The 22,728-nt window shown below is 42.3% G+C and overlaps 1 protein-coding gene across 10 annotated transcripts in view; it reads left to right on the top strand.

Annotated features, from left to right (window-relative positions):
- NRCAM (neuronal cell adhesion molecule) overlaps positions 1 to 22,728 on the top strand; it is a 280,283-nt gene that overhangs the window by 240,611 nt on the left and 16,944 nt on the right. For 6 of the 10 annotated variants that reach the window (XM_035020340.1, XM_035020342.1, XM_035020348.1 and 3 more), the window contains 9 exons: positions 593 to 717; positions 2,733 to 2,834; positions 6,641 to 6,838; positions 6,941 to 7,011; positions 8,361 to 8,586; positions 8,974 to 9,089; positions 11,142 to 11,346; positions 13,799 to 13,921; positions 14,783 to 14,959. In XM_035020340.1, coding sequence (XP_034876231.1) covers positions 593 to 717; positions 2,733 to 2,834; positions 6,641 to 6,838; positions 6,941 to 7,011; positions 8,361 to 8,586; positions 8,974 to 9,089; positions 11,142 to 11,346; positions 13,799 to 13,921; positions 14,783 to 14,959 — 1,343 coding nt within the window. Of the gene's footprint in view, positions 1 to 592; positions 718 to 2,732; positions 2,835 to 6,640; positions 6,839 to 6,940; positions 7,012 to 8,360; positions 8,587 to 8,973; positions 9,090 to 11,141; positions 11,347 to 13,798; positions 13,922 to 14,782; positions 14,969 to 16,021; positions 16,058 to 22,728 lie in introns of all 10 variants that reach the window. The other 4 variants (XM_035020339.1, XM_035020341.1, XM_035020343.1 and 1 more) reach the window with 2 other exon arrangements.

A 22,728-nucleotide genomic window follows, 5' to 3' on the forward strand; every position in this document is an offset into this window, starting at 1 on the left:
CTACTGAGTAATTTCTCATGCCAGCTAGTAACCTCTAGAGAACTCTCCATGGTGCTTGCTGATCTAAGTCATCCTGTCCCCTTATGATGAAGTTGATACTATTCTTTGCATTTACTTACTCCCATGAGAGTTCATGCACCTGGCAAAAATGGCACAAAATTTCTGCAGTCAATGATAAATTATTTTAAAATACACACTTTGTTAAAAATGGAGCTGAATGAGTGGTGTTCAAATGTTCCTTAGCAGCCGAAGCCACAAGAGAGCCTGCTGGTAAGGGTGACTGCAGCTGCCCCCCCACCTCTGGGTGCCCCCCTGGTCTTCAGGGAAGCACCTAACCTTCCAGGGGCGTGCTTGAAATGACTTGACATCCCTTCTAACCCAAGCTTCTAGTCCATTCTAATTGTCTTCCAGCTTTTGTCATGATCAAGGTGAGACATATTTTTTGGATTTCTGCTCTAACTAGCTGCAAATGTTTGTCCTCTCTCTCTCTTTGTTTCAAATTCACAGAGTTTCTTTCATGCCAGTAAAGCAAACATCCATCATGTATGGTCGGGTGTCCATTTCAGCTGCTCTGAACCTGTTTTCTTCACAGGTTCACTGTGGACAAGGACCATTTGGTGGTGGCTGATGTAAGGGATGATGATGGTGGGACCTACACGTGTGTGGCCAACACAACTCTGGACAACGTTTCTGCCAGTGCTGTGCTGAGCGTTGTTGGTAAGAACTAGAACACACCCAGCACCGCTGGCTGCCTTGTGTTAGGTCAGAAGGAAAACTGTCCGGAGTAAATGCTTGCTTGTTATATAGTTCTACAGTTTTGTAGGGGAATTAAATACCTACACTTTTCTTCTTTGAGAGAGGCCTTTGAGGCAGTAATTTCAGTATATACTACTGCAGCAGCGCTGGAATAAAATGATGGCTTGCGTAGTAGTGATTTTTTTACAAGAAAATCGGGAGAAATAATGTACTTTGATTTAAGATTGAAGGATCCCCCCCCGCCCTGTGTTGTTACTGCATGTTTACCAATGCCGTGTCCCACAGCTAGTGTACAGCTCGGTTTTAGAATCTTAATCATGGTCAGTCTTTGTCTTCTTGTGCTATCTTATATCTTTCCATGACTAATTTTGATTAAAATCCTTTATATTAATGTCCTTTCTAGCTCCTACTCCAACTCCAGCTCCTATTTACGGTAAACTAATATGAGTCTTCTTTCTCTGTTTTCTGTCAAACAAGTTCACATGTGTAAAAAATAATAATAGTAATAATAATAATTCCTTTCTTTTGTCTGCCACATCATTGATTGTGTTGCTTTAAGGACAAGGGCTCTGTCCAGCGTTCTGTTCTGTCTCTCATTTACTGCCATAAATCATTTCCTTCATTATAGCTCTGGAATGTTTCACTGAGTGTAGTACCACTCATTGCTAAATATTTCATGTGTTATTATAAAGTCATTTCATTTGATAAAAGTCCCTCTTTGGTATAATTTCCTTGTAAAATAGCATCATGCTTTTTCAAAAGCTGTCCTCCACTGTTTCCAGAATGAAAAAAAAAACTATCTCAAAGATCATTCCACAAATCAGGTTTTTATTTCAGGCTATTAAAAGTTGTTTCGGAAACACAGACGTTTGGGGATTCCATTTTCCCGAAATTTACATAGGAAAACAGTGAATGTTTAGAACATTTGACCTTTGTATTAGAGAAAAACAACTCATTGCGTTAAAAAACATGAATCACTAAAGAAAGACCAAAAGGAGGGCACTTCCGGGTTGTGTGACTTTTCTGAGCCTGGAAAATAAGTCGGAAATTATTTCCAGAACTCTTTTTGATTAAAGAACCTTCATCTTTATTCAGCCTATAAATACAAAAATTAATTTTATGGCATACACGCAGCTGGATTTTATAGTATCAATAGGTAAGCTATAGAAGAACTGCCCTTGGTAGACATTTACTGTTTCTTTACTGACAGGAAAGAAGTGTCCATATTTCTATATGGCTTCTGGTTCCCCAAGAGCCACAGTCACTCCCAAGAGCAAGGTCAGGAAAAGCCCAGAGGTGTCTGTACCCTAGTGTCCCCTGAGAGTACACACACCGTGTCCCCATGGGCCCGCCTGACTATTCTACTGAGCCTCTGCATGAGGTATGCATGCTGAGGGCTACTTATATAGCATCAATCTTAGAATTCCCCTAAAAATATAAATATTCTCCAGGAGCTCCAAAATCTATAATTTCACACATTTCAGAAAGAACATTGAGGTCTTCTTAAGCAGTACATTATATTTGCCTGTATTGGTCTTTCAGCGTTTGCTGTTCTGTCTCCCATTTATTAGAAATTAAGCTTCAATATTATTTTTTCTGTTTGTGCTCTTCATGTCTGTGAGAAGACACATTGAGAGTGCTGGTGAACCATGTATGCCCACCTCACTGGTTTTGGTCACCAGTGATGTGGTTTCATTTGAAAAAGGAGCAAGCGGAACTCCTTGCTTGGAGGAGGTCTTGGGTGTGCTTGTGTGTTCCCAGCAACCTCAGTGGCTCCCATTTCATTTCAGATGCATGCTCATTAACCATTAAGTGTGCTGTTTCTTTAAGATGCCCCCCACCCCCAACCCCACCTCCCACGCCACCCCCCCATCCCACCCCATCCCCACCCCCACCACCCCGTGAGTACTATCACGGGTAAAGGAGAACCTCATAAGAATGGATGGGTAACGGTGGTATGTGTGTTCGGTCTACAGATGTCCCAAATCCTCCCTTTGATTTAGAATTGACGGATCAACTCGACAAAAGTGTTCAGCTGTCTTGGACGCCAGGCAATGACAACAACAGCCCTATTACAAGTATGTCATAGCCTTGTCTTTGTCACCAATACATTTCACCACCATTTCCCAAGCACTTTATCACATGCAATTGAAATCCCTTACAGAAGACATTTGCTGGCATTCTCTGTTTCATTACTAATAGAACAAAGATGTTGCTCTATCACTCTCCTCTCTTCAGAGACTGAGTTATTCCTGCTTACAGCCTCTGGGATAGGACGCCACTTAGTTGCCAAAGATGTGAACTAAGCAAATACACTTTCCTTTTGTGTATGCGATCCGTCAGAATCACCTTAAATCTCCCCCATAGTAGGATGACGCATTGTAAGCTATTCATTTCACCCATTAATGCGGGAGGAAAGGAGAGGAGGACCAGGCACTTTTGTGCCAGTGTGTGTGTTAGGAAACTGGGATTTGGTGAGTAAAGTGATTTTGCAGACCCACAGTTGGTCACAGAGCTGGGTGTGGACAGTAGGTCTATTACCTTCCAGTGTGGGCCTCTTTCCTCCCCTCAGTCCCTGCAAAAAGAGGCACATTCCACAGTGTCTGCTCCTCACCATCAGGACATTAGTCTAGGGAGCAAAGTCAGGGGAGGGACCCCACTGTAAGGATACTGGAAGAGCTTCATAAAATTAGACTCTGGAGGTGCTTAGACATTTGACAAGTGAAAAGATACTTGAGAGAGTATCACAAGCCTGTAATATATTATGACCTTCAGGCATATGCTGCAGGAAAGCTAAATTCCTTTCTGACAAGTATCTCAGATTACTCTGAAGTGATATGTGTGTTGATTTCTTGCACCCACTGATAAAGCAGAGTATTCCCGATGAAATTCAGCAAACACTTCCTCTCCATCTTGTGTTATTTCGAGGTATTCTTTTCTCAGCTGAGTATTCAGTCCTTGCTCAGAACCCTTAATCATTCATGCTCAGTCTTCCAGTTAATTCAATACAGTAGCCAAATTTAGCTGGTTAGGATGCGTGGAGATCCTTTGTACCTATATTTAAATACCATTAGATTCCAAAGCATTTCTACTCTTTCATTCATTCACTCATTCATTCAACAGATATTTATGGAGTGCCTATAATGTACCAGGCATTGTTCTAAAACAAAACAGTCAAAAATCTCTGCCTACATAGAGCTTATATTTTAGCTGAGGACACAAATAAAATAATGTTAATAATAATATATTATTCTGTTACATATAATATTGTTATATATGTATATATATATGTAAAATGCAATACACATTGTATATGCATATATATGTAGAACACACACACACACACACACACACACTACTTAGATCTCCCTTCAGAAGAGAACCCGCCACAAGGAGTGTTGACAGCAGGCTCCTTCTGCTGCCCCTTCCCCAAGGATCTGCTGCAGTGTGTGCACATGAGGCCACGCTCTTCCTGAGCTCCTGCAGCAACTAAGGGGTAGAGTGTGAACTGGGCAGGCCTTGTAGGCCATTGTAAGTGTTGGAAGTCATTGGAGGGAATTAAATAGAGGAGTGATTAATGGATCACTCTGGCTATTCTATTGAAAATGGTCTAGGGGAGCCTGGGTGGTGCAGTCGGTTGAGTGTCAGACTCTTGGTTTCAGCTCAGGTCATGATCTCAGGGTGGTGAGATTGAGCCCCGTTTCGGGCTCCAAGCTGAGTGCAGAGTCTGCTTGAGATTCTTTTTCCCTCTGCCCCTCCCGTTCATGCGTGCTCTCTCTCTCGTTCAAATAAATAAATCTTTAAAAAAAAAAAGAAAGTGAAAATGGTCTATAGAAGAACAAGAGGGGAAGCAGGGAAACCAGGTAGGACCACAGTTCTCTGTGAAGTACCCTGTAGAACCTCAGCAAACTCACAAGGGTGCCTCGGGATATGTTTTAAGTTTTTGACTTTTCAATTTTGATGTTTAAAAAACAGTCACATCTGTCAGACGCCACATAAAGTACGAGCTCAAGACAGCTTATGGTTCCCACACGATATTGCGGTACCATATTGTGATGATGCCGTGCCTGCAAAGCCTTTGCTGTGGTAAAAAGCAAGTACCGCATGAAAATCAGTGTGTAACAGGGAATGAGAAAGGTGGTGTCTTAACAAGGTTCGAGAAGCTGTGCAGTGCCGAATAGGTTTTAAGTTGTGAAGACATGAAAATGTATTAAGTTGTATGGACCTAACTACTTACGTGGAAGTGTTAGATATTTCTTTTGGCTTAAAGGAACCATGAAGAAAATTACGGAGATACTGTGTGCACCATGAGCTGAGAAAATCTGGGAACTCATGAGTTGGGAGGTTTTGCAGTGATTCACACGAGAGAGAGAGAACCGTGGCTTGGGTTAGGGCCGAGAGGGATGGAGGTGCTGAACGGTGGTCAGATTTTGCATGTTTTAAAGGTACAGCCAACAAAACTATGGAGAGTAGGAAACAAAGAGGGGATCTAAGACGGGCTTCAAGGTTTTGAGCTGAGTTGTCACTGCCAGCCGGGGAGGAAGATCAGGATCACTTCTGGCAGTAACCAGTGTGTCATGCTGTTAGAGAGAAGCAGATGGAGTTGTTGAGTCAATGAGCTGTCCAAGTGTGCAGTTCAAGGGAGAGGCACGGGCTGCCGAGAGAAATGTGCAAGTCACCAGTTTATGGGACTGGAGATCACCAGCCAGTGAATGGAGTTTGAAAGGCGAACTTGAGCTACTTAGCTTCGGAGCACTGCAACACAGAGCATTGATACTTCGCCTTTGTATCTGTAATTCACATCACGGTACATGGGCACATTATAGGCAATTAGTAAGTATCTAAATACCTATTTTTTTATGGGAGTAAACCATATACATGCCACAAATTTTTAGTAGATGCAAAAGGGTATGCACTGAAAAGTAAGTCTTCCTCCTATCTCTAACTCCCACTTTCTCCAAGACCCCAGTGTTGTCAGTGTGTATTCTCCAGGAGGCAATACATGTATATTCAAGCATATAGGTATGTGTGTACGTTACAGTCCATCTTTGTGCTCTTACCCAAGTGTTCCACACTGTTCTGTACCCTACTTGGTTACACTTAACAATGCAGTTCAGAAATCATTCCATTTTGGTGGCATATGGAGTAGCCCCCTTTAGTTTTTACAGCTGCAGAATATTCCACTGTGTCAGATACACCATAATTTATTTGATCAGTGTCCTGGTGCTGAACATTTAGGTTGTTTGCAATTAGCTTGTTTCAGCTGCAAACAGTGCTGTAATGTGGATTCCTTTTCATGTGCCTCTGAGCATATGCATGAGCACATTTATTCCAAATAAATTGGTAGGAGTATCGTTTCTCAGTCAAAGGATATTTGAGCTGAATATTGTGAGATGTTCTAAATTGTCCTCTATAGAAGTTGTGCCAATTTACACTTCCCAGGAAGAACGTAGGAGGATGCTTGTTTCCCTGTGTAATAGTCAATAAAGTATGTTGAACTTTTGATTGCTGCCAGTCTGTTTAGTGGAAAGTAGTATCTCCTGATCTTTAATTTCTCCTGTTATGGAAAAAAAAAAAAAAAGAAACCCTAAGCATCTTTTCATATATTGAAACTTTCCTAAGGATATGGAGACCACTTCTAAACAGATTTAAGTAACTCAACTCAGCATGCTAGAGAAAAAATACTAAATATTATTGGGTATGCTTAAATATTGAGGATACTGATAGAACTCTTAAATCAAAATGTTCTTACAGAATTTTTCTTGAAAGTGAAATAACCAATGTTCAGCTACTCTTGTTAGATTGTTCTGTTCGTTATCCTCGAACGTACCCTCGGGTGGCTGACCTCACTGTCTTGGGTTCTGTGTGTGTGTGTCGTGGCCAGAATTCATCATTGAATATGAAGATGCAATGCACGAGGCAGGGCTGTGGCACCTCCAAACCGAGGTTTCTGGAATGCAGACCACAGCCCAGCTGAAGCTGTCGCCTTACGTGAACTACTCCTTCAGAGTGATGGCCGTGAACAGCCTCGGGAGGAGCTTGCCCAGTGAGGCATCTGAACAGTATTTGACTAAAGCCGCAGGTAAAGTGAGGCTTCTGTGACAGGAAATGAAGTAGAAAAGTTTTCCACTGTTTTAAAAAAAAAGACCCAAACTTAACACATATGTGGCTGCTTAACTTCCAGAACCTGATACAAATCCCACAGCTGTGGAAGGACTGGGATCAGAGCCTGATAATTTGGTGATTACCTGGAAGGTGAGCTCAGCATGAAGCCTTCAGCTTTTCTCAGTGTATCTTAGAGTGGGGGAAAAAAAAAAAAAGGTGTTTTTAAACAATGTCTGTATTGGGGCGTCTGGGTGGCTCAGTTGGTTAATAAGCTTCTGACTCAATTTCGGCTCTAATCATGGTTTCAGGGTCGTGAGATTGAACCCTGTGTCGAGGGGCTGCTTGCGATTCTCTCTCTCCCTCTGTCCTCCCCCCTCCCACTTGCGTGCTCTCTCTTTCTCTCTCTATAAACAATGTATTAAAATCCCATTTCATCCATTTTGGGAAAAAATATATATTACATCTCTTTCTTTAAGAGATATTGTGTAGCAGTTAAAAGCTTAATCCTTGGAGCCCAAATGAATGGATGCAAATCCCAGCTTTGCCACTCACGGTGTGACTTTAAGCCAGTTGCTTAACATCACCATTATGTATCTGTATGATGGGACAAGTCATAGAACCAACCTCACACAATTAAAGGAATAAATACATATAGACCCTAGAACAGTGCCTAGCACATATATGTGCTCAACAAATGCTAGCTGGTATTGTCATCATCATAGAGAACCATCTAGAAGATATGTACCAAGTTATTCCAAGTAGTCAACTTCTTCTGCCTCTGCTTTTCTCTCTCTTTTTTCTGGTTTATCCATATTTTCTGGATTTGGAAAATTAACATATTCACTTGGGTGATTTTAAAACTTATTTTAATAGACCTATTCATGCACACTTATATGCATACATACTCATACATATTTATATACATACCAACGTGTAAAACAGGATAGACTGACAAGCCAATTTTTTTTAAGATTTTATTTTAAGTACTCTCTACACCCACTGTGGGGCTCAAACCCACAACCCTGAGATCAAGAGTCGCACGATCCTCCGACAGAGCCAGCCAGGCACCCCAACAAGCCAACTTTTTTTTTTTTTTTTTTAATAAAGAAAGAAGCAATTCACAAGCTTCTGGCTCTAAGTAAAATAGAGAATGATGTACTGTCACACAGACAGGGATATATAAAGGAAACTATGTAACTGAAATGCTCTAAGTCACCCACCCTTGACTGTGGAGCCAGTTTGAGAGGCTTATGTAGTATGTACAACTTCAAGATAGAAATTAACAACCTTTGAAATGTTGATCCCAAACAAGCTTTGAATCTCAGCACGAATGAAAAAAAAAAAAAAAAAAAGGTCCCTGGAAGACATTGTTAATAGCTCGCATTTTAACATTTCAGTGCTCACTTTCCTTAAGTCTGGGAATTGAATTTGGTGTTCCGGGGAAAAGGTTGCTCAATCTGTCTGTTTTATAAGCTCTGATTATTTGGCTTTTCTTACAGCCCTTGAATGGTTTCGAATCTAACGGGCCAGGCCTTCAGTACAAAGTGAGCTGGCGCCAGAAAGATGGCGACGATGAATGGACGTCTGTGGTGGTGGCAAATGTATCCAAATATATTGTCTCGGGCACACCGACCTTCGTTCCCTACCTGATAAAAGTGCAGGCCCTGAATGACGTGGGGTTTGCTCCAGAGCCAGCCGTGGTCATGGGGCATTCTGGAGAAGACCGTAAGTGTTCGATGCTATTTCAGTGATACTTTCCTTTATACCAGTAACACAGACTTACCAAGGTGCAAACCAAGGCCATGTCCAGGGGGTGCGTAGACTGGGAGGGACGGAGGTGGCAGAAATTTTACTGAACATTCCTGAATGCAAACAGCCTGCTATGTAAAAAATAGATTCAGAATGTCAAGTGTCGTTACTTTTAAAAAGATACATTATTCTCACCAAGTCAGATGAACAGATACCAAAAAAAAAAAAAAAATCTACTCTCAATCCTTGATAATCCATAGAATAAAGCTGGGTCATACTTCAAGCCAAAATTGTTAGTGGCATTTTTGCATGAAATTGCAAAATAACATTTTTACTTCTGCCCCCTTTCCTGTTTTTCCCTAGTCCCAATGGTGGCTCCCGGAAATGTGCACGTGAACGTGGTGAACAGTACCTTAGCTGAGGTGCACTGGGACCCCGTACCTCTGAAAAGTATCCGAGGACACCTGCAAGGCTATCGGGCAAGTGAAGGGAGATTTTTTTTGCGTTTTTTCCGTAGGAACAGGCCCTCAGCGAATGCCACAAGCACTTCTCTTGGTTGGAGGCCTTGAGAGTTCATCTGGTTTATCACCTCAGACAGGCCATGTCTCAAGAACCCCAGCTAGAGCAGAAGCAAAACCTCACTGCAACCAAAGTGGGGGCAGGGGGGGGAGGGGGTAAGAAACTTTTTCTCCATTTTTCCCACAGATGGCCTAAAATTCTTCCAACTCAACAATTAACAGAGGCACAAAATGGGGAAAACTAGTGTTTAAGAAACAAAAATACAACCAAATGCACCTAGCTTTAAAGCAATACTGACCACATGCGTTAAACGCACAAAATTGTCCTGAAAATAATGTAGGCATTTTTTAAAAAATCATTCAGATTATACTTCAAACTGTAGAGTCCCAACAGGGTCATTCTTTTTTTTTTTTTTTTTTTTTTTTATTCTTATGTTAATCCCCATACATTACAACATTAGTTTTAAATGAAGTGTTCCATGATTCATTGTTTGTGCATAACACCCAGTGCTCCATGCAGAACGTGCCCTCCTCAATACCCACCACCAGGCTAACCCGTCCTCCCACCCCCCTCCCCTCTAGAACCCTGCCTGCCCTTCAGAGTCCATCATCTCTCATGGTTCGTCTACCCCTCCGATTTCCCCCGCTTCATTCTTCCCCTCCTGCTACCTTCTTCTTCTTCTTTTTTTTTTTCTTAACATATATTGCATTATTTGTTTCAGAGGTACAGATCTGAGATTCAACAGTCTTGCACAATTCACAGCGCTTATCAGAGCACATACCCTCCCCAGTGTCTATCGCCCAGTTCCCCCATCCCTCCACCCCACCCCCCACTCCAACAACACTCAGTTTGTTTCCTGCGATTAAGAATTCCTCATATCAGTGAGATCATATGATACATGTCTTTCTCTTTTTGACTTATTTCACTCAACATAATACCCTCCAGTTCCATCCACGTCGTTGCAAATGGCAAGATCTCATTCCTTTTGATGGCTGCATAATATTCCATTGTATATATATACCACATCTTCTTTATCCATTCATCCCAACAGGGTCATTCTTATGACCATCATTTATCTTTGTTCTTGGGAAGCATGGAAAGACTGATGCGTAGAGATTTGTGATGGATGTGCCAGGAACTGGTTTTGCACCCACGAAGAAAGTCACGGCTCTGGGTCGTTAAAACTGACCCCTAGAGATCACTTTTGGTACTGCATCATATTCCGTGTTGGGGTTTTTTCTCTAACATTGCCAGATTCTGTATATATGTTGACTTCTCTTTAAACTTCTAAGGAGAATTTAAGAGCACTTATTAAACAGCAATTCTGGATTTTTAGCCAAAGGTAATCAACCCTTCGCTTACCCATCTTTCCAAAACCTGTGCCTGCCATTTAATACCAAAAATAAAAGTATTTATTAACGAAGTGATGCAGTTTGGCTTAGTGAGAAAGCCCTAGACTTGGCGTGGAGGATCCACTGTGGTTTTTGATTGCCCAGTGGCTGGGGGCAAGCCACTCAGAGGTCCGGGGTTCATCTGTGCTAAAGGAATAATAATAATAAAAGCTTCACCGTGGCTTTTAGGATTAAACTAAATGATATATTGTGCATGACATTGTATTAGCTCTGGAGGAGTATGTAAATACTGGCCAGTAATTTTTGTTTTTAGAATATTTTATATAAGTAAGACGCTTCAATCGTTCCATCATCTTCCATTCCCTTATGTTCTAGAGAGATCTGCATGGGTGTCATGCTGTTCCATTTATTTCACTCACGCTCCTCCAACCCAGTAGTCTATAGCCCAGCTGCATCACATATTCTCAGGTCCATTTCCCTCATTATGTTTGGGTTTCTTCTGTCTTGCCTCATAATCAGTATCTCTCAGTTTTGCCAGGAGTCTTCTAAAATGCACCAAGGACGTTATCTAGGATACAGCCATAAGACTTGAATCTCGTGAGCAGGAGGAAGCTTGTTTGCTCCCTTACCTGTCCCTGACTTTTGCCCGTGCTCTTTCAGATTTACTACTGGAAGGCGCAGAGTTCGTCTAAGAGAAACAGACGCCACCTTGAGAAGAAGATCCTCACTTTCCAGGGCAGCAAGACTCACGGCATGCTGCCTGGGCTGGAGCCCTTCAGCCACTACACGCTGAACGTCCGCGTGGTCAACGGGAAAGGGGAGGGCCCGGCCAGCCCCAACAGAGTCTTTAATACTCCAGAAGGAGGTAGGGGGTGGACGTGACTGAGATCCTAGAACATATGGCGCATCCTGAGATGCTTTGCATTACAGAAGGGGCCCCACAAAGCTGGCATCCTGTCAGCTCACATGTGGCCCGAGGGTACTTGGGAGGCTTCACAACGCAAAATGCTGCCCCAAGCCGTCCTCTCCTGACTTAAGTTTTTCTCCCCACTTAGTCACGCTGTCAGAAACCTTGCTAATTTGATGTTTATTTGGGTCATTAACTTTCTCACCTGCAGGGAGTTCTGTAACTTCTCTAAGCCTCCGTTCCTTCATCTCAAAAGCATGAGCACTGATGTGATAGCCTAAGAAAAGCACCTGGGAAGAAAAATAATCCTGTCAGTCGTAGTTGACTTCTCTCCCGGTGCACCTTCATCGTTTCTGCTGAAGTTGAGATGAGGTAGAAGGTTGGAAGTCTTGACAAAATGGGTTGGGAAGAAAAGGAAAAGCATTGCAAAAAGGGGCCATTGCAAGGGGAGGGGGAAGGAGGATCAAATATCCATCGATGCAGGTGTGGAGCACGAGGCATTTGGACACAGGGACACAGAGCCTAGCAGATGAGGGAGAGAGGGACAGTAGAGTAAGAAAGATAAGGATTCACCCATTTGAATTTTGCTTCAAGCCCGTATTAAAAATGAGCCAAATAACTTCTGTGGATTCCTTAGGTCTTTTTGATACAAGTAGTTCACAGACAAACTGGGTCCTGGCTCCTTTGAAGGGCTCATGATGTTGGCACCTGCCCAACATCCTCCGAGGGTCATCCTGTGTCCCACTCCCATCCTAGGGCAATTGCTTGTCCTCGGTCTGTTGCTCCTTCAGAGGTTAAAGGCTTCTTCCTCTTGAGGCTTTCACTAGTGAAACCTCACTGCTCCTTGAGATGGTTCAGGGAAGGTGTCATGGTAGAGATGACCAGCGAATTAAAGGATAAAGAAGAGAGGAAGTAATATGTCCACAGACATGATGGTATGAAACAATATGGCTCCCTCAAGGAACTATAAGTCATGCAGCCAGGAATGGTGAGGAAAGAGAGGAAGGTGAGCAAGGGTGGACCCATACCATGGATGGTCTTATATGCTATGGGTATTAACCTATAAGCCAGAGGCTCTTAACCTGAAGACTATAGTCTCCTAAGGGGTCAGTGAATGGGTTTAGAGAGCTCCATGAACCCCCTAACTTTATTTTTTTTATTTTTTAAAGATTTTATTTATTTTTTGACAGAGAGAGAGACAGCAAGAGAGGGAACACAAGCAGGGGGAGTGGAAGAGGGAGAAGCAGGCTTCCCGCGGAGCAGGGAGCCCGATGTGGGGCTTGGTCCCAGGACCCTGGTATCATGACCTGAGCTGAAGGCAGACCTTTAATGACTGAGCCACCCAGGCGCCCCATGAACCCCCAAACTTTATATGCAATATGTGTTTACTTCTCTGGGGAGGGTTTTTGGCTATCATCAGATTCTGAGAGGAGTGGCTTAGGGAAGCTGAGAACTATGTGCCAGGACTCAGGCACAGGCCACTGAGGGCCTCAAGTGGGGCAGTGGTAGAGAGGAGAGTAGGGAATGGATATGGTTGAGATGTACGAGGTGAAATTGACAGGATGTAGTGTCCCAGGAGATGGAGGAAATGAAGCAGAGGGAGAAATTCGGGTTGACTCCTTGGTTTCTGGCTAGAGTGACGGGAGAGACAGGGGTGCTATTAATGGGCCTAGGAAATATGGTGGGTGTGTAGAAGAGCTAGCGACCATGAGGAAGAGCTGCCTCCATCCATCATCCTCATGAGGAAGTGAATAAAAGAAGACCGGGCATGTGTCCTCTGGTCACATATGGCCAGCCTCAGCCACAGAGGACCTGACACCCTGCGGGTCGTCCCCAGAGTTGCGGGGGCAGGGGGGGGGGATCTGCCAGCACCACAGCTTTTGTCCATCACCACGAGATTCTGGGCATCTGTCAGCTCTCCAGATAAGAACCACTCTGCACCTGGGCAGGCTGGCTCATGCCCAGAGCCCAGCAGGCAGCGTGTTCTGGCTGTTTGGAGACACCTGATTTGTTGGAGAAAACAGTTCTTAATAGCCCAGAACACAGCTGCATCTACCCAAAGGTCTGGTTAGAATAGTTTCACCAGTTTGCTTTTATTAAGACACCATTCACAAAACAAGTACCGTCTCCTTTAAAAATATTGGTTTGGATTCATCTAAAGGCAAAGTCTTTATGTATTTTGGAGGATGGCTTTAATGAGTCTAAATGGAAATGATGAGAAAAAAGAGGACAAGAATAGCTGGATGGTTTCTCATCACGGGTTTCTGGTAGTGTATTTTTGGCTGAATCAGGAGCAAGAGTGAGTTACAGAAAACCTTGGTGAATGGTGTGAACATGGTGTAGCATGTCACCTGAATACATACTGAAACATCCAAAAACCCTTTTGTTGACTCTCTGTTCTCACTCCAAGTCCCCAGTGCTCCATCCTCTTTGAAGATTGTTAACCCAACACTAGACTCCCTCACTCTGGAATGGGACCCACCGAGCCGCCCGAATGGCATTTTGACTGAATACACCTTAAAGTATCAGCCAAGTAAGTTATTGGGAGAAGAAAAGGGGGGAATATGGTTTCAAAAGGAAAAAAACTTAGCTGTTTCCTTAAAATACAAACTGGTTCTTTCTTTTTTTTAAAGATTTTATTTATTTTTTAACAGAGAGACAGACAGAGAGAGAGGGAACACAAGCAGGGGGAGGGGCGAGGGAGAAGCAGGCTTCCCGCTGAGCAGGGAGCCTGATGCGGGGCTCGACCCCAGGACCCCGGGATCATGACCTGAGCCGAAGGCAGACGCTTAACGACTGAGCCACCCAGGCACCCACAAACTGGTTATTTCTTTAGCGCTGTAGAATATATGCATATACCTTCAAGTGGTGTTCTAGAAGGAACTTCATATCAGACTTCTAAAGACATATATGCTGTTGAAAATGAAGCAGTCTGTAGAATCCTACAGACCTTTGACCATGGGGTGGATGCTATTGTTAGATTAGGTAGGCATTAGTTATCTGTAACTAGAAAATTGTAAAAAAAAAAAAAAAGAAGAAGAAGAAAAAAACAGAAAAAGAGGGGTTTCTTTGGCACAAGGTCTCTGAAGACAAGGTTTGGGGTTATCAGTACATGAATGACACCACCTGCAAAAACACAGAGAAAAGAAATGCTATTGGAATTCAGCCGTAAAATTCCCCTCACTTATAAGTGGGTGGGGACTATATTTCCCCCCGTTTTGCGATCGTGTAGAAGCTGTAAAAAGCTAATGACAGTTATGTCGGGCAAGGCGTGAAGAGGATTACACAGGGAATGTAATCCAAGTTTGACATTTTTGCTTGACACATTTATTTGTAATAGTATTCCTATAGCAATTAATGGGGAATGCGCTTCTCTGTTATTTCTTATTGCCAGTTAACAGCACCCACGAATTAGGCCCACTGGTGGATCTGAAAATTCCTGCCAACAAGACACGCTGGACTTTAAAAAATTTAAATTACAGCACACGGTATAAGTTTTATTTCTATGCACAAACAGCAGCAGGATCCGGAAGTCAAATAACAGAGGAGGCAGTGACAACTGTGGATGAAGGTAAGATGGGTATGTATAAAATTCACGGAACTTTTAAGTGTCGCGAGACCAAAGTCTTTAACCTGAGCGTATGCCTTCTCTTTCCTTCTTCCCATGGAGGATCCATCTTACCCAACTAATGCGAACACTTGTTTGTAATTTCCCATCCTGACATCTATAAAGTCAATTATTTAATTCATGTTAGAATAACTATTGGATATTTGTTTTCCGAGTCTGTGTGAAATTTTTAAACTGACATTAAAATGTTGAGGTGAGAGTGGGAAGTTACAGCATTTTGCCACACAGGAACTCAAAGTTCAAGGCAATGTGTTTTCCTGTCTACAACTTAACATGTATACATACACACATGTACACACATACACACACGTACATACACATACATGTAATACACACATGTATGTGCACACCGCCACACATATCCATGTGCAAATAAATAGATGTAATTCTAGTTCTGGTCTTGAGACACCAGAAGATAGTTTGCTAGGCCACATACTGGTTGAGGATTTCTAGCAAGGAATATGAAACAGTAATGAAATAGTGCCTTTGTTTTGTGTTTGAGCACGGGACTTTGTATTTTGGTATGCCGTCTGGTACAGAGAAAGCAAAATAGTCCCATTAGAGTATCAAGAAAAGGAATTAATACTTCCTTCCTGACTTATTATTTTGAAAAAATTTCGATTCGATGAAAATGTCCAAAAATTTTATAAAAGATTTTCTGATTTTGCATGTCACTAAATCATAGAATTTCTTGAGGGTTATTTATTTGATTATCTTCCCTAGCATGAGGAATTGACATTTCTACCCAAAAATTGGTTTGAAATACTCTAAGGCTTGTTCCATAAGAGGGAAATATGATAATGCACCTTAAGGAAAGTGTGTATTTGATTGCTGGGTAAGCTTGGGGACACCAACATATCTCTGTCCCCTGTACCTGAGGTGGGACACTTCATTCTTCTTGCATGCTTTGGCATTATTAATAAGTGTTTTTATATCGCTTTACATGCTCATGGGTGTGTTACATCTAACTATATAGTGTCCTATTTCTGTTTCCCTTCATTAAAGCTGGTATTCCTCCACCTGATGTAGGTGCAGGCAAAGGTAAAATCATTCATCTGCATGACTTTATACATGTGTGAAATTTGCAATGTTAAACATGGCGAAGTGCAGCATGGGTTAAAAAAAAAAGATATAAAATGAGCTTTGAAACACCAAACAGAAAAGAAGATCTCAGAAGATCTTGGCTTGAAAATTCATGTCTAGTCTTTTCCACAAGTAGAAAGCCACACACTGAATTCTACTAACCCTTCTTCACAAGACCCATCCCTGGTACAAACCCTCATCTTCGCTTTTAATGATGGGATTGGGGCTGGATCAGACAGGACCCAAACTGTGGATTGTCACAGATCCTCTCTGTGGCCACACCACATGCTCAGGGTTCAGAAATATTCCTCCTGTTCTGCAGACAGCCTGTAAGAACTCGGATCAGCCGAGCTCTCCGTTCTCATCTGATTTAGCCCTACTCCTCGTAGACACAGTATCCTCTTTGCTGACATGACACCACACCGTCCATTCAGAGTTCCGGCTTAGTGATGCCCTCTAACTGGCCCTGAACCCACAGTCTCCCCCCAGGATCCCTCTGAGCAAGTCTTCCTGTCAGCCTACATGCTCTACCCAGTTGTGTGAATCCATCCTGTCTTCACCACACCGCACACATCTCTTCCCCCTGGGGCATAGTGGAGTACTTTTGTTCTCCTTTGTCTCTCCCAGCTCTCTGCGTGAGGAAGGTGTGTTGGGAGAGCAGTGCTTAAATCCACTGGGATAGGCCTTCCCCCCTGAGGCAGTCCTGAAGATCCTCCTCCATCTTTGGCCCTTGGCCATTGTTGATCTGTTAGCTTTTTCAAGAGCTGGGAGTCCCAGCCACAGGGCACTGTTTTCCTGTGGAGTCCCCCTGGCCAGGGGTGGTCTTAAACTTTGACAGACTTGAGTACAAACAGGAATGAAGAAGAAGACCAAGAGAAAGAAGTGCCTTGCCAGAAATTACTCAGATCTTGTGTGAGTAAGCCTGATTCAGATCTTTTATTCTTTTTTTTTTTTTTTTTTAAGAAATCCACTTACATTCATAGCCTTGGTAAACAATAAACTGTATATCAAATAGATTTTGAAGTGACTGAATACAATAGCCACGTTCAGTAATCTTAATAATGTTATCTGTGTGCTTTGAGTCTTGAAAGAACGAGGCTGTGAAAATTCAAAATTTCCACAGTATGGTAGAAAGATAGAAGCCTCCCCCTTACGTGTATGCGCCTTGCCAGGCTTAATTAGATATCCATTAAGGTCCTTGGTTGTGTTACAATAATTCCCTGCTATGTTCCCCTGGTAACCTTTCACTGAAGCATTCCAGAGAAAGCCTGGCCTCCTTCCCGATGCAGGTGGACGCGTCCCCAGGGCTCTGCCTGGAGTCAGTAGCTGCGTTAATTGCGCTGTAAGAGGGCTGTCTGTGAGTGAGCCTGAGTTTCCCACTGACTTGCCATGGTAGAAGACAGCATGCATTCACTGGAAAAAAGAATTATCCACTGATGTTAATGAATTAAAACCAATTAAGAGAAATCCTTGTTAAAATAGTTTAGGTTCTACCATTTAATGTTACTAAATTGAATTGTGAGTTGCTTACGATGATGGAGACAAGCAAAAATGGACTGTCGGAAGGTTCACAAAACCCCTGATGTTGAAATCGGGTGGATCTCAGATAAGAAGAGAAATAGGGTTTAAATGTGTTTTAAAAACCTAAACCTAACCTTATTTTTTTTCTACATTGCTTCTTTTAATAGTGCACTAGCCATTGAACATTGCTTGCATAAAATGAAGGCAAATGCCTTAAGACTTTAACAGCTCAAGAAATAATTTGTTATCCTGGGTTTTCTTTCCTTAAAAATATCTCTTTTTTTGATCTCAGAATGAATTCTATTCTCTTTTTCTTCTCCATACAATTTACTCTCTCAGAGAGGAGAAAAAGGAAAGTTCTCTATGATCCTGCTAAATTTTCATATTTTTATGGTTTTTTGCTTTTTCTTTGAAAGAGGGGCTCCTGGGTGGCTCAGTCGGTTAAGCGTCTGCCTTCAGCTCAGGTCATGATCCCAGGATCCTGGGATCGAGCCCCACATTGGGCTCCCTGCTCTGCGGGAAGCCTGCTTCTCTCTTTCCCAATCCCCCTGCTTGTGTTCCCTCTCTCGCTGTGTCTCTCTCTGTCAAATACATAAATAAAATATTTTTTAAAAAGAAGAGGATGAAAGAATCAGAGATGGCTCGCTGAGAGAAAACAGGTGTGATATCCTCAGCTCTGGATGCATCGGCCTCTGGTGGCTTCAGTCCACCTCTTATCGAAGGGGAAAAGAGATGCATCCGAGTTTACATTTTTTTAAATTTTCTTACAGATTTTAAGAGATGTTAATGAAACCCAAACTTACAAATATGTAATTGCAAAAAGGAGCATTTAAATCACAAAGTAGAATCCAGGACAATCCATTTGGCTGTACTGCACCATACCCACCCCTTCCCTTCCCATGCCTTAGTTGGGCATGGACACACTCCTGAGATCTTTAGGAGTCACTTATTTGGATCCGTGTCCTTGTTTGGATAAAGCCTTCAATGTCTGTGTAAGAGCAGTGGTTGTTTAGCTGCATCTGTTTAATTTCTGTGTCCTTTTAAATAGTTTCAGGGCCTGGGATTCTAGAAAATAAACCTGTGAAGGCATCTGTAGAAGTGATCTGAAAAATCACAGCTAACGGATTTGCCTTCTGGGCCAGTGTTGCTGTTGGATGGACATGGCTTTACCCATAGCCTTTACTTTCTCATCCTTGGGACCATTCATCAGAACACTCTTGTCAGGTGACCAGTTGGGGTACAGAAATAGGGAGAGACTGATAGGTCAGAAACTGAACGTGATTCTTGGCATAATTAGCAGCAGACTGTGGTCAGCCAGTCAGGACGGAGCAGAGCTGGGCACCAAGGAGCTGGTGACAAATCCTCTCTGTGGTCAGACTGTGGTCACTGTATAATTACACCAGAGTTGGTCCCACCACTACCAATGAGGTCAAGAAACAAGGAAAAGCTAAAGAATATGTAAACAAAAATCAAGTTTAAGGTTTGGCCCAAAGAACAACAACAAAATGACTATATAAAAAGTTCAATCAGTTCAACAGCTAAAGTCTATCTGCTGCATAAAGTGCACCAGCCTTTTTTAAGGCACTGTGTACCAGGATGGTAAGACAGACCTTGCCTTTGATATGCTAAAAATGTGGCAGCTGACACCAACACATTAAAAAAAGAGTAAAAACAGGGGCGCCTGGGTGGCTCAGTTGGTTGAGTGACGGAGTCTTGGTTTCTGCTCAAGTCGTGATCTCATGGGTTGTGAGATCGAGCCCCATGTCAGGCTTTGCACGCAGCGGGGGGTCTGCTTGAAGATTCTCTCAATCTGCCCCTCCCCCCATTCATGCTCTCTCTCTCTCTCAAATATATAAATAAATCTTTTTTTTAAAGAAGAGTAAAAATAGATGCTAAACTAGTAATTTGAACAATTTTTATCTAAGCATAGAGGAGGGAACCATTTATTTTGCTCAAAAGGATCAGGAAAAATTTCACGAAAATAGTAATATTGAACTGGGCCTGGAAAGACAAATAGAATTTGGACAGATGAGTCGGGGGATTGGGGTGCATAAATTCTTGGTAAGAGGCATAAGCAAAGGCATGGGCTTTGAAAATCCACAGGATGTTTCAGTTGTGCCCAGAGCCGTGACTGAAGAGGTAGATGAGGCCAGATGTGAATGATCCTTCAGGACCACGAATGTCTTGCTAAGGAAAGAGTGTTCACCTGTGGGCAGAGGCGAGCCATCCACCTTTCAAACAGGGAGTGACAGGATCACACACATAGTTCAGGAAGCTAAAATCTAGGGAGCTACACTGGTGGGATCTACAAAGAAAGACTTAGGGTACGGAGAGAGACAAGAGACAGGCTTTGCAGAAAGCTCCAAATAGAAATGACACTCGCAGTCCCTTGGCTGGCAGTCCAGAAAGTGGGTGAGTGGAGGGTAAAAGCGAGGAACCTTGGGATTCTCTGTGGTAAAAGTATGATATCTTCTCTGACTGTCTTTAAGAATAAGCTAAATGCTTTTCTGTTGGACGTATTCCACTGTGCTTCTGCCTTGACCTCTCCCATCAATACACCAAGATTAAATTCCTCAGTTCTATGATTCCAAAATTTCTTAAAGAAAATTAATATTTTGCTTTGTATTTATTGTCTCTGTTGATTGATCATATTCCTATCATTATCTCCTCCTTTAAGAGGAAAATCTCAGAAGATAAAATCAAATAGCTCCACAGAAGGACCCTAATATAATTCTGTAATCAGTTTTGCTCTCTGCTGTTTCCCTTAGCACAGAAAGGTACACTGTACACATAGGATGGTGAGTTATCTCAGAGGTCAAGTGCATTATTTCATTTCTTCAATATACAGAACTTGAGTAACTTATTTTTTTTTTAAGATTTTATTTATTTGCGAGAGAGAGCACAAGCAGGGGCTGAGGGGCGAAGGGAGAGGGGAAAAGCAGACTCCCTGCTGAGCAGGGAGCCCAATGCGGGACTCGATCCCAGGACCCTGGGATCATGACCCGAGCCCAAGGCAGACGCTTAACCAACTGAGCCACCCAGGCACCCAGAACTTACTCAAGCTATGATGGGGTTACATCCCCATAAACCCATCATAAGTCAGAAATATTGTTAAGTCATAAATGCATTCAATGCACATAACTTACCAAAACTGGCTTAGCCTAGCCTACCTGACATGGGCTCAGAACACTTACATTAGTCTACAGCTGGGCAAAATCGTCTAACACAAAGCCTATTTGATAATAAAATGTTAATTATCTCATGTAATTTACTGAATACTGTACTGAAAGTGCAAACAGAATGGTCCCATGGGTACAGGAGGTTGTTCACTCTCGTGATCGCGTGGCTGAGGGGAGCTGCAGCAGGCACCCCTGCCCGGCCTCATGAGAGTGTCATACCACAAACCACTAGCCCCAGAAAAGATCAAATTCAAAATATGATTTCTACTGAACGCTTACAGCTTTCACACCATTGTAAAGTAAAAAAATCCGAAGTTGAACCATCATTAAGTCGGGGACCGTCTGTATCTTTCTTTCTGATCCTAAGAAATGCTATTTCATGAAGTTAATTTCAGGAGAGGCCTTTAGCTTCCAAATTCTATAAAATAATTGGGAATTTAATTTTAGAGCTCAAGTCAGCCCTTGGACACTTTCTGATTTACTATCCTAGGACATTTTTCTGGGATTATACATTGATCTAATTTTTGTGGCTACCCGAGTTAATATATCTGTAAGTAGGTCATTTTTAGTTTAGGTTGTTGTGAGAAGGCTGAGAGAACGGTCAGTCTCAGATAGCCAAATAATGTCTTTTAAAGGCTGTAGATGTAAACCTTTCCTCAGAGTCTTTAAAGACCCACACTGAGCTAATAAGTAGAACTGAAAAGCAGCCGCCTAGTATTGGGGTTTACCTTGCAGTAAGATTCTGTTACCTCCGCCCCCAGCATTGCTCAGCAACCCCCTCCCCACCCCACATCCATAAATGAAGGCTGATGTTTCCTGGGACTCTATCTAATGGACAACAGTTTACATCATTCAGGACCCGTATAACAGAACTCATCAATCTGAATATTGTACATCGTTATTCCTGATTATTCATTTATGTCCTAACCCTTTCTGTCATGGAAGTGAAAAACAAGTGAACCCTAAATTTCAGCAATAAATCTTAAATTTTATGTGCACAATCTCAGAGGACTTCATCTTAGTTTATATTTGTGTGTTGGACGCTGCAGATCGATTGCTTGTTTGTTTTATTCTTCTGTTGTATATTTATCTTAAGCCATAAATCCCTGGATCAGGAAGCTTACTGCCACAGCTGCAGAGATCAGTGCCATTTATCAGTGGGGAGTCGGAGGGGCCAGAGCACGTGAACTTTACTTTGAATACGATGTAGCTGGCACTAAGAAGCAATTTCATTGTCTGCTTGTTAATTTGGGGGATGCATTTTAAGAGAGTAAGAACATTTTTAAGGATTTACTGTGGATCATTCTGAAAAATAACTCGATCCAATTAAATGAATCCTGTTTATCTAAAAAAATTCTAGTGAACTGAACCATCAAACTGTATGTTTTATACATTGCTAGGAGTCTCTTTTGTTCCTGTTATTAAAAACAAGGGGCATAATATGTCCCATTGCATATGTTATTTTCATACTGTGGTACTTAAAACTGTTCTATACCCACAACATGTAAACAAGAGTAAGGTAGCAAAAATTATATTTGTAAGGACAAGTAGGAAAGAAGAAAACTCTGTTCAAATTGGACTTTGAAGGAGCAAAAATCAAACTGACTAGTCATCTTGCCCCTACTGCCCACCAGAATTTTATCAGAAATTGCCGAACATTAACACTTGGAGGGAACATCCATTATGTTTCTATGTTTAATGTATTCCCGTCAGGCAACAATGTATACCCCGGCCATGTCCAGCAGGAGGCGGGGCAGCTTTAATTTTCAACGATTGATGAAAACCCATGGCCCCTCCCCAGTGCAGCCTGCTCTACATGTGATAAACTGGGTGGCCAGTGAATATTTCTGACAACAGGTTGAACATTGTCCAGCTTTCTGCTCAGGCCTTTATCACACAAATAAATACTTTTAGAAGTAATTATTCCTT

The sequence above is a fragment of the Mirounga leonina genome, unplaced genomic scaffold (genome assembly GCF_011800145.1).
Source record: "Mirounga leonina isolate KUSES-001 unplaced genomic scaffold, KU_Mleo_1.0 Mir_174, whole genome shotgun sequence".
Lineage (NCBI taxonomy): Eukaryota > Metazoa > Chordata > Mammalia > Carnivora > Phocidae > Mirounga > Mirounga leonina.